This window comes from Anomaloglossus baeobatrachus, chromosome 11 (genome assembly GCF_048569485.1).
Source record: "Anomaloglossus baeobatrachus isolate aAnoBae1 chromosome 11, aAnoBae1.hap1, whole genome shotgun sequence".
Classification (NCBI taxonomy): domain Eukaryota; kingdom Metazoa; phylum Chordata; class Amphibia; order Anura; family Aromobatidae; genus Anomaloglossus; species Anomaloglossus baeobatrachus.
This window is the reverse complement of record NC_134363.1, coordinates 43,704,028-43,720,570: the sequence shown is the minus strand read 5'-3', so window position 1 is coordinate 43,720,570 and position 16,543 is coordinate 43,704,028. Positions and strand designations below refer to the sequence as shown.

The 16,543-nt window shown below is 42.3% G+C and overlaps 1 protein-coding gene across 1 annotated transcript; it reads left to right on the top strand.

Annotated features, from left to right (window-relative positions):
• Positions 1–12,588: 12,588 nt before the first annotated feature.
• On the top strand, positions 12,589–16,213 carry LOC142256099 (galactoside alpha-(1,2)-fucosyltransferase 2-like). The gene is made up of 2 exons (XM_075327628.1): positions 12,589–12,718; positions 14,320–16,213. Exon 2 carries the CDS (start codon positions 14,337–14,339, stop codon positions 15,381–15,383), a length of 1,047 nt encoding a protein of 348 aa, XP_075183743.1. The 5' UTR covers positions 12,589–12,718; positions 14,320–14,336; the 3' UTR covers positions 15,384–16,213.
• Positions 16,214–16,543: the final 330 nt, after the last annotated feature.

Sequence of the window (16,543 nt, the reverse complement as noted above, 5' to 3'; positions counted from 1 at the left end):
AGACAGACAGAGACAGACCTGGAAAGAGACAGACCTGGAAAGAAACAGACCTGGAAAGAGACAGACGGGCAAAGAGATAGACCTGGAAAGAGACAGACGGGCAAAGAGACAGACGGTCAAAGAGACAGACCTGGAAAGAGAGAGACGGTCAAAGAGACAGACCTGGAAAGAGACAAATGGGCAAAGAGACAGACCGGGCAAAGAGACAGCCCTGGAAAGAGACAGACGGGCAAAGAGACAGACGGGGAAAGAGACAGACTTTCTATCTCGGGCAATGCCCGGGTACTACAGCTAGTATTTTATAAAAAAAAAAAGGATAGTGTGGAGTCTATGTTCCAAAAGAAGAAATATGTGGGGTCATATTTTGTACAGGGAGCACAGTGAGGTGCAATTATTCAGGGTCACAGCATAGTACAGATATTTTTTTTTATGAGCATAATAATGACTGCTATTTTTAAGGGCACCATGTCAGGATGTGCTGCAGAAGACAGGAGAAGATGGAAGTCTGCATCGACTTGGATGTCGAAAGTCATCATGGCATCTGACAAAATGGAGAAGAATAAAAAGAGAAAGACTTTTATCAGAGAAAATGTCACTAATAAGGTACCAGGATGTAAATGTTTGTTTCTGATCCTGCCTGCATATCATCAGTACTGTGGTTTCTGTATGGTCAGCAGTCTCATAATGACTGATAACAGCAACTCCCATCATTTCCTTACCATTGTTAAGGGCATACACGGAGTTGTAGGTTCATGTGTTCTAATTGTATATGGGGCTGACTTGACACTGCACTTGCTCACTGTATTAGGTTTGATGCTGTATTCATGTACTTTTGTGGATTCTTGTGCTGTATTCATATACTTATGGTGGTTGTGATGCTGTATTTCTTTACTGATGGTGGTTCAGGTGATGTATATTTGTACTACTGGTGATTCTGGTAATGTATTCATGTACTGATGAGGGTTCTGGTGATATACAGTCGGCACGGAAAGTATTCAGGCCCCTTTAAAATTGTTCACTCTTTGTTTCGTTGCATCCATTTAGCAAATTGAAAAGAGTTCATTTTTTTCTCATTAATGTACACTCTGCACCCCATCACCCATCTTGACAGAAAAAAAACAGAAATATAGAAATTTTTGCAAATTTATTAAACAAGAAAAACTGAAATATCACATGGTCATAAGCATGCAGACCCTTTGCTCAGACACTCATATTTAAGTTCCATGCTGTCCATTTCCTTGTGATCCTCCTTCAGATGGTTCTACTCCTTCATTGGAGTACAGCTGTGTTTAATTAAACTGATAGGACTTGATTTGCAAAGGTGCACACCTGTCTATATAAGACCTCACAGCTCACAGTGCATGTCACACCAAATGAGAATCATGAGGTCAAAGGAAGTGCCCAAGGAGCTCAGAGACTGAATTGTGTCAAAACACAGATCTGGCCAAGGTTACAACAGAATTTCAGCAGTACACAAGGTACCTAAGAGCACAGTGGCCTCCATAATCCTTGTGTACCGCCCCGCGGGCTCGGCTGCAACCGCTGAGCCGCTCGGATCCGTGCTCGTACGGTGGGTGGCTCGAGCTCCTCACGGACCCGGGGGTCACGTCGCTCTGCAAGGGGGTTGGCGCTACACGCAGGGACTTCGGTGGGGAGTTCCACGGCCAGGGCCCGCGGTGATTTGGAAGGGATGCAAGTTCGTGACGCCACGCACGGGTTGTGGTGAATGGATGGACACCACCGGTGCTGTTAACTAGGCCGCCCAGGGACGGTGTTGCGCAGCTTGGTGTTGACCCCTCTGTGGGTAGGGGAATGATGGTCCCGGGGGCCAGAGGGAGGTGCTGAGGCGTGGGGACAGGTGCGTGCTGGATGCTGGTGCGGTGCAGTGCGCGGCCCAAAGGCGCTGGTGTACTCACTATGACACAATACACTGGAGTCTCTGGTAAACCAAACGGGATGATGAATGGGGCCCGCAGCCGGCTGCAGCTTCTCCTTGAACAGGTTGGTGGTTTCCGCCTTTCTCCTGCACCTCATTCTGTGAATGTTTTGACTCCTATGCTTAAGCAACGGTAGTCCGCTCCCCGGCTTGCTGGGTGTCGGAAAAGCCCTGTTTGCCCGCAGACGCTGGCCCCTTGGGTCTCTATGCCTTGGCGGTGACTTTACCCTGTATGGTTGGGCTGTTGTCTTCTAACGGGTCTTGTGTGGGAAAGGTCCTTAAGTTCTGACCTCAATCAGTTGATTTGACTCGGCCCTGTCGGTTCGGGGCTTTGTACTGGGTCTGAGTACCCCTCCTGGTGCTCCGGTTTCCAATCGGTTCTCCGGTTCGGTACCGGCGGGCCACTGCCCGACCCCGGTCCCTACGGTTCCGCTGGCTGTAATCCCAGTTCCTGAAGGCAGCCACCACCGTCTGCCTCCTTGCCAGAGGTGACTGGGCTCCGACCCAACCACCTGAGTAGACTATTGGCAGGCCTGGTCACAGGTCTACCCTTGAACTAGACTTCTCTCCTCCACTGTCAAACTATTCTCTACAACTACTGTCCTTTTCCCGCCTCCAGGCCTGTGAACTCCTCGGTGGGTCGGGCCAACCGCCTGGCTCCACACCCCCCCGGTGTGGACATCAAACCTGGAGGGTGGTGACAAGGTTTTTAAGTTTGGCTGCCGTCACCTTTTTAGGGAGGGGGTGTGTGTGCATGGGACTACCTGGGATGACCTGACTAGTCCAGGGCATCACACTTACATGGAAGAAGTTTACAATCACCAAAACTCTTCCTAGACCTGGCCGTCTAGATAAACTGAGCAATCGTGGGAGAAGAGCCTTGGTGAGAGAGGTAAAGAAGAACCCCAAGATCACTGTGGCTGAGCTCCAGAGATGCAGTAGAGAGATGGGAGAAAGTTCCACAAAGTTCACTTCAGCCCTCCATCAGTCGGGCCTTTATGACAGAGTGGTCCGACGGAAGCCTCTACTCAGTGCAAGACATGTAAAAGCCCGCATAGAGTTAGTAAAAACACAAATGAAGGACTCCCAGATGATGATGGAATAAGATTCTCTGGTCTGATGAGACGAAGATAGAACTTTTTGGTGATAATTCTAAGCAGTATGTGTGGAGAAAACCAGGCCCTGCTCCTCAGCTGCCCAATACAATCCCAACAGTGAAACATGGTGGTGGTGGCAGCATCATGCTATTGGGGTGTTTTCAGCTGCAAGGACAGGACGACTGGTTGCAATTGAAGGAAAGATGAATGCGGTCAAGTACAGAGATATCCTGGAAGAAAACCTCTTCCAGAGTGCTCTGGACCTCAGACTTGGCGTTCACCTTCCAACAAGACAATGACCCTAAGCACACAGCAAAAATAACAAAGGAGTGGCTTCAGAACAACTCTGTTACCATTCTTGACCGGTCCAGCCAGAACCCTGACCCAAACCAAATTGAGCATCTTTGAAGAGACCTGAAAATGGCGACAACCAACGTTCACCATCCAACCTGACAGAGCTGGAGAGGATCTGCAAGGAAGAATGGCAGAGGATCCTCAAATCCAGATATGAAAAACTTGTTGCATCTTTCACAAGAAGACTCATGGCTGTACTAGCTCAAAAGGGTACAAATACTTAATACTGAGCAAAGGGGCTGAATACTTATGACCATGTGCTATTTCAGGTTTTTTTGTTTAATACATTTGCAAAAATTTCTACTTTCTGTTTTTTTCTGTCAAGATGGGGGATGGGGTGCAGAGTGTATATTGAGAAAAAAAAATGAACTTTTTGGAATTTACTGAATGGCTGCAATGAAACAGAGTGAAAAATGTAAAGGAATCTGAATACTTTCTGTACCCACTGTATTTCTGTACTGTTGGTGCTTCTGGAGATTTATTTCTATAATGTTGGTGGTTCTTGTGATGTATTCGAGTACGTATGGTGGTTCTGGTGATGTATTTTTGTACTATTGGTGCTCTTGTTGGTGTATACATTTACTGAAGATAGTTCTGGTGATGTATTTATGTACTGATGGTGGTCCTAGTGATACATTTCTGCCCTGTTGGTGGATCTGGAGATTTATTTCTATAATGTTAGTGGTTCTGGTGATGTATTTCTGAACATATGGTGGCTCTGGTGATGTATTTCTGTACTATTGGTGTTTCTGGTGGTGTGTTTATGTACTGATGGTAGTTCTGGTGATGTATTTCTGTGCTTATGGTGGCTCTTGTGATGTATTTCTGTACTATTAGTGTTTCTGGTGGTGTGTTCATGTACTGATGGTAGTTCTGGTGATGTATTTATGTACTATTGATGGTTTCTAATGATGTGGTTCTGGTGATGTATTTCTGTACTGCTGATGTATTTATGTACTATTTTTTATTCTAGTGATGTTTCCTGTACTCATGGTGGTTTTGATGACATATTCCAGCACTGCTGATTGCTCTGGTTATTTATTTATGTATTATTAGAGGTTCTAGTGATGTATTCCTGTACTCTTGGTGGTTCCGGTGATGTATATCTGTACTGATGCTTGTTCTGGTAATGTATTTATGTAATATTTTTGGTTCTAACAGAAAAAAGAGAAAAGCTAGTACTGCCTGAAAATGGCATGCATCAAATAAAAAGTGTAAATTCACAACATCATTCCAACTGTACTATAATACGAAATGAGATTTTTAGCAAACAATTGATCATTTTTTTGAGCCACCCCTGCCACATCACGGCAAATCCACACATACCAATGTCAGAACTGGCCCTCACAGTGCCTGACCAGCAGCCATGAATGAAGGCGGAGCAGGCACAAGTAAATGGTGCCTAATTAACAATGCCTGTGGAAAAGGGTGAACAGCCACCAAAATTAATTTTGATAGAAACAGAAGGAATTTGCAAACCACAACAGGCGTGCACGGCATGGTGGAGGTCAGCCACCAGACCAATTAATAGCAGAAAAAAGAGGAAAGCCAGCACTGCCTGAAAATGGCATGCAGGGGCCCCGCCCCTTCTGGTCACCTGGGTATGACATCAGCACACGTCCTGCAAGTCAAAAACAAAATCAATTGTATAATACTTATGCTAATTCTAACAGGGGGAGGGAATAACTATGAATACCCCCCAGATATTATCTGCTCCTCAGCAGCTGTCACTCAAGAGCTGCTGATTTTATAAACTTTACTTGCTTGTGTTTCAAAACTTATACATCCTAGCTCACCACTAAAGGTATATTTAGAATCAGCATGATAGTGCCAGTTTAGCAATGGCTTTAGGTTATATAGGAAACTCCTGATGATTGGTGCGCTTTAACAGCTCCGGAGTTGTAACGAAACACAACTGGTCTCCAATTTCCTATGTTCCTAGAAGAAAACAGATTAAGAAATTTCTGAAATCTCATGAACGTTGTTTATTTTTTCTCCTTGCAGATTTGAATCATGAAATTAAAAACAATTAAAAAAAATATTTTTTTTTTAAATAAATAAATAATAAATAAATAAAATATATATATGTGTGTGTATATATATATATATATATATATATATATATACACACATATTTTTTTTTATTTTTTTTATTTATTTTTTTATTTTTTTTATTATTTAATAAATAATATAATAATAATTAATAATTAATTAATACATAATAATAATATAATTATTGTGGATAATTAATAATTATTAATAAAAATAATTCATAATAATAATTTAATACATCATTATTTTATAAAATCCTAAAATACAAACAGATTAGCAAAAAATGTCAACTATTAAAAGAAATGAGGTGTTGCATTCCCTTTAATTGGGTCTGGAGCGGAGAGTGCAGGAGGCAAAATTAAAATCCCTATACCATAAGTAGAAGCCTCATGGCGGCATCTTGTGCATTTGCTATAAGGGTCCAGAGAAGTGTTGGATTAGCACATATTGGGATGAACCTCAGCAATGTACTAAACAATATTTACATAGGACTGCGGATAAGTCTTTTTTTTGCATTGTCCTTACTCATGCCTTTTTTTCCGGCACGCATCGCAGCCAATCCCCTTATACTCCTCGATTTCAGACAAAGCCAAGAATAAGTCACCACACCCCGAGTGACTGCATCTCATAGTCAGGTTACCTGTGTCTGCTCAGCTCACACCCTGTACATTACCTGGGAAGGTGACAGGTGACGATGGTGCAGGTGCTCGCCTCTCCTTCTCTGGATAATATAGCAGAATAGGAGGCAAAAAGGACCAAAAGGAAAAATGAAGCAAACTGCATAAACTAGTAAGGACCTACACCTCCCGAAAAATAGACTATGGACTGTCATATAATGCTGCAATATACATTTATTTTTAAGTTATGACATTTAAAATAACACATTGTATATAGATGTTGCAGAGTTTGTTAATCAGTAGCACTCTTTTTCTCCAAAAATAGAAAAATGAGTTTACTGGTTTATTAAAACCCATTCCAATTTTGCTTAGGGTCTGAATTGGCCCATGCGCTGCCCCCACTTAGGACCCTTAAAGTTGAGAATTTCTAGAAAGTGTCTCTTGTTCTAAAATTTATGTTAGGTCCATGTCTTAAAAGCATAACCCCTTTAATGCTTTATTTTCCTATATAGTGCAGATTTTTGGGGAATCAACCATTCTCTACCCCAAGAAATGTTGATCACTATAGGACGGGGGTCTAGCAGCAGAATAACATATAACTAGTTAACTGTTAAGAGATGGAAAGAGATTAACGAGAAGTGTAATACTTTATTTCTCCTCCGGAGGCACTGCAAGGGGTATAATCATTTGCTAGCTGGCTCTCCAACAAATCACAGCTGACCACTGGGGGGAAATATACACTTGCTAACTGGATCCTCTACAAATTACAGCTCATTCCTTTAGGTTTGTACAGGAGAACATCATACTAAAATAAGACTGTACAAAGTATAATAAAACAAAGGGCGTCTAAATCTTAAAGGCTGAGAATACAGAAATAGCATTTCAGAAGTATAAAGATATCAACAGGAAATGTAAAAAAGAAATCAAGCAAGCAAAATTAGCTACTGAAACAAAAATCGCCAAGGACATTAAATTAAATCCCAAAATCTTTTATAAATACATTAATGCCAAAAGGAAAACAAAGGATAGTATCGGCCCCTTAAAATATAATAACAAGTTAGTTATAGAGAACAAACAAAAGACTGAGATATTAAACAGGCACTTCTCATCCATGTTCGCCAAGGAACTGACTGTACCAGGGATCATTCAACAAGTGAAAAATCAAAGTTCACCATCCGATATAATTAATTTAACACAAGAAGAAGTACGCCCGCGTCTGAGTAAATTAAACATTGACCAATTCCCAGGGCCAAATGGCATTCATCCACGAATATTGAGGGAATTGAGCTCCGTAATCAACAGACTCATCTTCTTAAGGGTGCTTTACACGCTGCGATCCGGCGCCGTTACCAACATCGCAGCGCGTGAGACCAATGAGCGATGATCAACTAGCACAAAACGTGAAAAATCGTTGCTCGTTGACACGTCGCTCATTTCCTTATTATTATGTAGAGCCCGCTTTGGACTCGCTTGTAACAGGGTTGGTGCCTCAGGATTGGAGGATTGCTGATGTGGTACCGATATTTAAGAAAGGTAAGAGGGTGGATCCAGGCAACTACCGTCCAGTAAGCCTGACATCAGTAGTATGCAAAGTTTTTGAGGGCATTTTAAGGGATGACATGCAAAAATATATTGCAGAAAATAATATAATAACTGACAGACAGCATGGATTCATCAAAGATAAGTCGTGTTTAACCAACATGTTGGGGTTCTATGAGGGGGTAAGTGCAAACCTGGATATTGGTAATGCAGCTGATGTCATTTATTTTGCAAAGGCAATTGATACTGTACCACATAATAGCCTTATACTAAAGCTCCAGAAGCAAGGACTAGGGGAAACTATATGCAACTGGGTAAGGAATTGGCTAAAAGATAGGAAACAAAGAGTAGTCATAAATGGTACATTCTCTAAATGGGCTATAGTCAGCAGTGGGGACCGCAGGGATCTGTGCTTGGACCGATTCTTTTTAATGTCTTTATTAATGACCTTGTGGATTGATAGTAAAGTGTCAGTCTTTGCTGATGACACCAAACTATGTAGGATATTAAAAACTGACCTTGATAGTAAAATATTACAAAAAGATCTGGATAAGATGTCAGAATGGGCAGATACTTGGCAAATGAGATTTAATGTTGATAAATGTTGTCACGCTCCCCGGGTCCCCTGCCTTGCTTCCCGGCTCCCCTGCCTCGCTCCCCGGCTCACCTGCCACGCTCCCCGGCTTCCCTGCTTCGCTCCCCGGCTCCTCTATCTGGCGTTCCCCGCTCCACAGCCTCCAGCCCCCATCACCTGCGCTCCCCAGGCGGCTTGGTCCCCGCTCCCGGCGCCCGTCGGCAGCTCTGCTCCAGGCCGGCTCCCCTGCCTCCTGTTCACCGCTCCCTGCCCTGGCTTCTGGCACCCGGGCCTCGCGCATGCGCATTAGGGCGCGCGCGCGGTCATTGACCCTTTCTTAAAGGGCCAGTGTCCTCCAACAGGATATTGAAGGATCAGGTACTGGGCATATAGGGGGATCCTTTCCAAGTGGGCGGGGCCTGTTCTTCGTGTTTTCTAAGCTAGGAGTCAGGTCTCCTTGTGTCTGTGATATACTCACCTATCTCTCTCGTAGAGCCGATCCTGCCTCGCCAACCGGTCCTGACGATACCCGAACCCCGAACGGTGACGGCCTGCCATCCCGTCAGCTCCTGCCATCTCCGATCCCTGTGGTGACCCGTCTTCTCGCTCCATTGGTTCCGGACTCTGCCTGACGACATCTCGGCCTCCGAACCTGAGCTCCGTCACCCGGACTACCATCAGAGACCCCGTGGTCCCAGGGACTTCTTTACTCCACTCCTCTAAACGGACTGTCCTGCTAGTGCCCCGGCTACCGGGCACCTTGCCCTCGGTGAGGTGTTCAGCCCAGTGGATCCACCTCCTGGGTCTGCCCGTCCACCTGGCCCTAACAAATGTAAAGTAATGCACCTAGGACGGAGCAATCCTATAACTGCGTATACATTAAATGGAAGTTAACTTAGGACTACAGAACAGGAGAAGGACTTGGGTATTCTCATTACAAATAAGCTGAGCAGCAGTACTCAATGTCAGGCAGCAGCTGCTAAAGCAAACACGATTCTAGGATGTATAAAAAGAGAGATTAGATCCTGTGATCCCAACGTATTGTTACCCCTCTATAAATCACTTGTAAGGCCACATCTGGAATATTGGGCTCCACATTTTAAAAAGGACATTCAGAAGTTAGAGTCGGTTCAAAGGCGGGCAACTAGACTATTACAAGAAATGGAGGCCGCCCGTATGATGAGAGGTTGAAAAAGTTAGATATGTTTAGCTTAGAAAGAAAGACGTCTCAGAAGAGATCTCATTTATATGTATAAATACATGTGTGGTCAATATAACGGACTGGCGCATGACTTATTTCTTCCAAAGACAATACTAAGGACCAGGGGGCACTCACTGCGAGTGGAAGAAAAGCGATTCCGGCAGCTGAATAGGAAAGGGTTCTTTACAGTTAGAGCAGTCAGACTGTGGAATGCTCTACCACAAGAGGTAGTAATGGCAGATACTATAACAGCTTTTAAAAAAGGGCTGGATGATTTTCTCAGTACACACAACATTGTTGGTTAAAAATGACTTAGTGACCAAATGTAGAACTGGTGGAGGAAGGTTGAACTAGATAGACCTAGGGCTTTTTTCAACCTAAGTAACTATGGCACTATATACATACAGTATGTCATGATTCCTCTGTGTAGAGCATCTTGCACATTAGGAGATGCTCTGCTGTGTTTTCCTTGGCTTCTGGCTGGCAGGTTGATTGACAGAGCTCGCTTTCATGCTGGTTCTGGGAGGTGCTGATTGCTCAGGTCTTCCATCTTCTGGTTAATTGCTCAGGCTTCTTTACTGAGCATGCTCTCCCAGAACCTTGCCAGTCGTACATTCTGGTTCTGCTGTCGTGCTGTTGGTCTGAGTTCCTGCCTGTGTTCTGATCTTGGATTCATGACCCCGGACTGTTATTTGACTCCTCCCTGCTGCTCCCTGTTCCTGTCGTGACCTCCTGCATTTTGACCTCGGACTGTTTCATGACCACGTCTCAGTTTCTCCCTGAATCCATTACGTGCCTTCCCAGAATTCTGACCCTCGGATCGTGACCTGACTATGTGGCGCCCCTGAGGCTCCAGTCGCCACAAAGGTACTGCACCTCAGTCAGAGGTATTGTGTCCCCTTTCCAGGTAAGGAGGAGGTCACAAATCAGTATACACACGTACACAGACATACTCTTTATTTAGCAACACTCCATCAGGCCATGGTTAGGCCAAGTGCAAACTACGCTAGCTCTTAGGAAAAAGCACCGTCCCCAAAGCCAACTTGGAGGTGGAGTCTAGTTAGTGGGAGCAAGACTGTAGAACAAGTCAGGAAGTAGGAGCGGAGGAGTGAATACCTGTGGTCTGGAACTGGAGCAGCTCGGCCTGAGATCAGGAGAGAAGGGTTCCCAGAGCCCATGGGAAGTGTGCCATACACCCGTGGTCTCATTCCACAAACAACATACTGGAGTGGAGGGACTTGGCCGCAAAGGGACTCAACTAGTGGAGAACTATAAGACTCAGCTAGCAGACCGGAGGCTGAGGTTACTGCAAGTACCAAAGCCACATCCACACATCCAGTGAAAAGATGACCACATAGGGCCAAGGGATAGAGCTTCAAGCCACCCGACAGGGTCCGTGGACACTGGCTCGGGGCTCTGTGTGTGTGTAGGCGTCGGGCAGGCGAGAGAGGCCAGCGCAGGAAGACGACCAGGGAAGGCACAGAGAACGGTATACCGGGTTGTGCCTCCGAACCATCCAGGGATCATCTGGAGCTCATCACAGCGGGACTCATTTGATCGGCCATGTAAACCAGGAACTTTCAACAGTGAGTAAAATCTTGAGATTGCATCCCTGTGTTGACCAGTTATTTGCCTGCGCCTCCGGCCCTGCACCCTGCCATTACATCTCCATCATTTACAAAGACTACTACTCCCAACAGCCCTAGGGCCCAGCTCTACCTGTCGAGAGCTATACCAACTCAGCTGCATTACCATCTTCCCCAGCAGTCTCATCCCGCAGCATCGGTTATCAGTGGCCGAGTACCACAGGTGGCGTCACGAACTATTAACCCCTGTAAATAATCCCCACATCATCATATTAATTACACTGCTGGGGTCACGGAACTGGGCCCTGTCGCCGTGACATCCTCTAAGCAGTACAAAGCCGGCCCTGTAACGAGTGCCCCCAGGCCCCGATGGGGCGTGTCAACTACGCCTCTGTGCACTGTCTGTGTCCATATGTGCCCTCTTGTTACCAGACCCCAGCTTTCCTAACTACTCTACCGTTTGTTCTACCCGTAAGTAGAGACTAGCATCACACAGTAGATGTTGGATTATGGAAATTCAGTGTATTGACAAAAGTGCTCAGGGACTGAGGAATGGCAGCTTTTTCTGATAATGAATCAGTGGAATTATATATTGTGTCCATGGCTCATTAACTCCTTCCATTTTTCATTTTTGCACTTTAGTTTTTTCATCCACTTCCAAAAGCCTTAACTTTCTAATTTTTCATTGACCTGGCCATATATGTATTTCCAGGACAATTTGGAGTTTTTAATCACAGCATTCACGTTACCATATAATGTACTGCAAAACAGGAAAAAAAAAATCCAAGACAGAATAATTCAAACCTTTTTTGTTTTTTTACATTTTTTAAAAATTAATTTTCACTTTTTTTAGTCCCCCCCAGAAGGATTTGAACCCTCTACTTGTTTGATTGCTTTTACTATATACTGCAGTATTTCAGAATTGCAGTATATAGTAAAAATCATAATCTTCTATGAGGGTTTCACAGGAGTACCAATATGATGACGACTAATTGGCACCCAACAATCACAGTTCAGGAAATACTTTAATTTAATATTTAATGTAATTTCAGAGAGTACCGCCATGGGGTCTAATGGCACCCCATCAATGTTTTCTTTGTACCTATAATAATAATATTGTTATCACTCAGGGTTTCACGGGCATCAAACCATTATATGGAACGTTTGCTTGTTTGTAACCCTGAGCTTGCAAGCCTGCAACTGTCATGGTGTGCTTGGATTTGTAGTATTGAAAGATCTAGAAAACCACAAGTTATTCCTATTCTTCAGTGGATTGATAGTGCATTATTAATAAGCTCAATTAATATTAAAAAAAAATACAAAACAAATATCTCCAATTTAAAAGAGAAATTAAACCTAAAACATCCATTCTATGAAACTCTGGGGACCCATCAGCTCCAACTCCTGATATCAGTCCCTTATTTCTAGTCCACTACTCATTGCATTAAAATTTTGCAACTATTTAAATTACAGTACTTTGACATTCATGGGAAAATGTTTCTGCTATTTTTAGTATGCAAAAAGGTCCTGATATAATTGGTTGATGGCAAGAAGGTGGAGCGATAATATGATAGATGTGGTAATTAAAGGTGTCTAAAGATTAAACCTGTGCCAAAAAGAACATCACCCTCAAGATGTGGCAGCAGGTTTTGTCATCTATAAGGATTTCAGCATAAATACTGTATCCATCGGTTTCTCTCATCAGAATATTTTACCTTCAGTCTCAACATTGGGAAATTATAATACTGTATTTTCATTCATGGTAAGTTATCAAATGTATTTTAATAGACATTTTAATATTTAAAAGACTTAAGTGTGTATTAAAATCAACAGTAAGTGCACTCTGTAAGGATACTAATAATGTAATCTTATGCTCATTGTAGCAGACGGGAATTTATTATTCGGGGCTAAGCAGTTTGTGTGGAGTAGACTTGCAAAATTATTGTTATATCAATATGATTGAAGTAACAAATAGAGAATAAACTGAACAACATCTGACAAACTCAGCTCTGCTGTATCTACATGGGTCACACAAAAAACCTTAGTAATAAATTACTTTTCTATTACTTTACAGACAATTTATTTGTTAACTCTTGAAAGCATGAACCCCATATTTTGTTGCTTTGCACACTTTTTGAAAACTTTGCAGCTACCCAACAAGGAGGGCAGAACTCCAATAGCTAATGTGCAAAAAGAAAGACTCTTTATTAAGCCACAATGGGCAATGCAATGTTTAAGCTCATTCACATTTAGCCATTCTCAAACTATCAATTATTCTATTTATATCTATATTTCATCTATTGTGAGCTTGAAATATTTATTCTTTTCTGATATCATTATAGTTGTAAAGAAAAAATTGATGGGGTGCCAAAAAACCCCATGGCGGTACCCTCTGAACTTCCTTTATAGAAAATGTATTTGTTAACTCTTGAGAGCATGAACCCCCACATTTCGGAGCTTTGCACACTTTTTGAAAACTTAGCAGCCATCCAACAAGGAGGGCAGAACTCCAAAAGTTAATGCACAAAAAAGACAGACTCTTTATTAGCCCACAATGTGCAATGCAATGTTTCAGCTCATACATATTTATCCATTCTCAAACTATCAATTATTCTATTTATATCTATATTTCAACTATTGTGAGCTTGAAATATTTATTGTTTTGTGATAATATTATTACAGTTGTAAAGAAAAGATTGATGGGGTGACATAAAACCCCATTTAGGTACCCTTTCAATTTCCTTTAAATATTAAAGTAAAGTCATGCTAGTTGAATTCGGGTTAGAGTGTCAAATATATCTTATATAAGAGAGTAGGGAGGCACAAAAGTTGGCCCTTGTTTAGTACTTTGCTGTGATTGTGTGATCACTATAAAGCTTGACAGGGTTGATTTAACCTGCTGGACTATTACTTTTTTTATATATTTGTCTTTCTCTCTTTCTATATATATTGGGTGGACTGGCCAACAGTGTAATGTGTATAGTAGAGGGACCATCTGACTGTCCCTTGACAGATGATGTTGGGGGAGAGAAGGATCTGGCATGTTGGATTTTCAACAACTGATCCTTTTGTTCTCCTTCGAGATTAATTTATGCCTTAGGAGTATGAGCATTTGTTTCCTAAACCAGACAGCCTCTTCGATGTATTTTTTATGCTTCAGTTGTTGCTCTAAATGCTCAACCTTTGCATAGATTTACCTTCCACAAGGGGTGGTTTCGAACCAAAGTGACCCATGGACTTCTTCAAAATGACTGACTATTTCTAAGCAACTATAACTATAAGCCTTGTACATGTGTATGAAAAATTTCACTACACCATTATATACTTATTTATTATGTTTCTTTTTTTCTTTTTCATTCATAGCTGGAACCTCTGCAAGAATGGGAAAACGTGTTTTTTGGTATATTATCTTAGTCCTAATTGTTCTTGTTGTTATGAGGTTTTCCTATATTTACCACACAAAGCTGGATGTTAATATAGTCATGACCTTAATGAGAGCGAGAGCCCTGAAAAACATAACAACAGAAAAAGTTCTCAAGACATCAGAAACCAAACCCAAACCACTGACGGGTATGTGGACTGCCAACGCCATTGGACGTTTGGGCAACCTAATGGGCGAGTATGCCACTCTCTATGCTCTTGCCAAGATGAATGGTCATCAAGCTTACATCTTGCCACAAATGCACAGCCAGTTGTCAAAGATCTTTAAAATTAGATTGCCAGTCCTTCACCAGGAGGTCATTGGTCGCATGAAATGGAGACATTATGGACTTCATGACTGGATGTCTGATGAGTACAGACATATTGAAGGCGAGTATGTAAGCCTTGGTGGTTATCCTTGTTCATTTACTTTCTACGACCATAAAAAGGAGGAGATTCTTCGAGAATTTACTTTTCATGACTTTATTAAAGAGGAGTCCAATGCTTATCTTGAGAAGGTCAAAGGAGACAGGAAGAATGTCACCTATGTTGGGATTCACGTTCGGAGAGGTGACTATGTGCACGTGATGCCGGACATATGGAAAGGGGTGGTGGCTGACAAAGGATACTTGCAAAAAGCCATGGATTACTTCAGAGAGAAGTATGAGAACCCTCTCTTTGTTGTGACCAGTAATGGGATGGATTGGTGTAAAGAGAATATGAACAATTCGTTCGGTGATATCCACTTTGCTGGAGATGGCCAAGAAGGCTCACCCGGTCGGGATTTTGCTTTACTCTCACATTGTAACCACACCATAATGACCATAGGAACGTTTGGTATTTGGGTTGGTTACTTGGTAGGAGGAGAAACCATCTACTTATCCAACTACACATTACCCGATTCTCCCTTCCTTAAAGAGTTTAAGTATGAAGCTGCTTTTCTTCCAGAATGGATTGGGATTCCAGCTGACCTCTCACCCCTTCTAAACAAAAAAGACCATGAATGAAGACTCACATGGTTCTCAGGGTAAGGACATGAAGGCAGAAATTGTTACCAAGACTTTTATTTTGTCATCGGACCCACTATTGTGTTACAAACCCTACGGTTGATCCCCGAAAGATCATCTTAATTTTATTGTTATTAAAACAAAAAGATTTAGTTGGCCAAACTAAAAGTAAAGGCCACTTTACACACAGCCACATCGCTAGCGATGTCGCTGGTGAAAGCACCCGCCCCCGTCGGTTGTGCGTCACGGGCAAATCGCTGCCCGTGGCGCACAACATCTTTAGTCCCCGTCACACATACTTACCTGCCTAGCGACGTCGCTGTGGCCGACGAACCGCCTCCTTTCTAAGGGGGAGGTTTGTTGGGCGGCACAGCGGCCGCCCAATAGAAGCGGAGGGGCGGAGATGAGCGGCCGGAACATCAAGCCCACCTCCTTCCTTCTTCATTGTCGGTGGCCGCAGGTACGATGTTGTTCCTCGTTCCTGCAGTGTCACACATAGCGATATGTGCTGCCGCAGGAACGACGAACAACCTGCATCCTGCAACAGCAACGATATTTGACATTAGAACGACGTGTCAACAATCAACAATATGGTAAGTATTTTTGATCGTTAGCGGTCGTTCGTGCGTTTCACACTTAACGATGTCGCTAACGAGGCCGGATGTGCGTCACGAATTCCGTGACCCCCGACGACATCTACATTTACATGCAACACATCGATGTGGTTGCATGTAAAGCCCACATAAGCAAAAATTTACTTAAAATTCTTAGGAATCTCTAAAATTGTTAAGAATAAATTGGATATTTTAGATTCCATATAAAGGAAATAAAAACTACATTTTTCTCAATATAGATAATATTAAGAATTATTGTCAAATATAAGAATAATTAGAGGTACAAATGTTGAAACAGTTTGTATAGTATAGGCATATATTAATATATTATGAATATTTTTTCTAAAAAAAAAAAGCAATTTATAAATCAAAATAAAATATATTAATATTCATGGTGGGGATAAAAAAATATTATGATTATATAACGGATGAAGAATAATATTTAGGTCATGATTACCACCATTTTTATATATATATATATATATATATATATATACATATATATATATATATATATATATATACATATATATATATATATATATA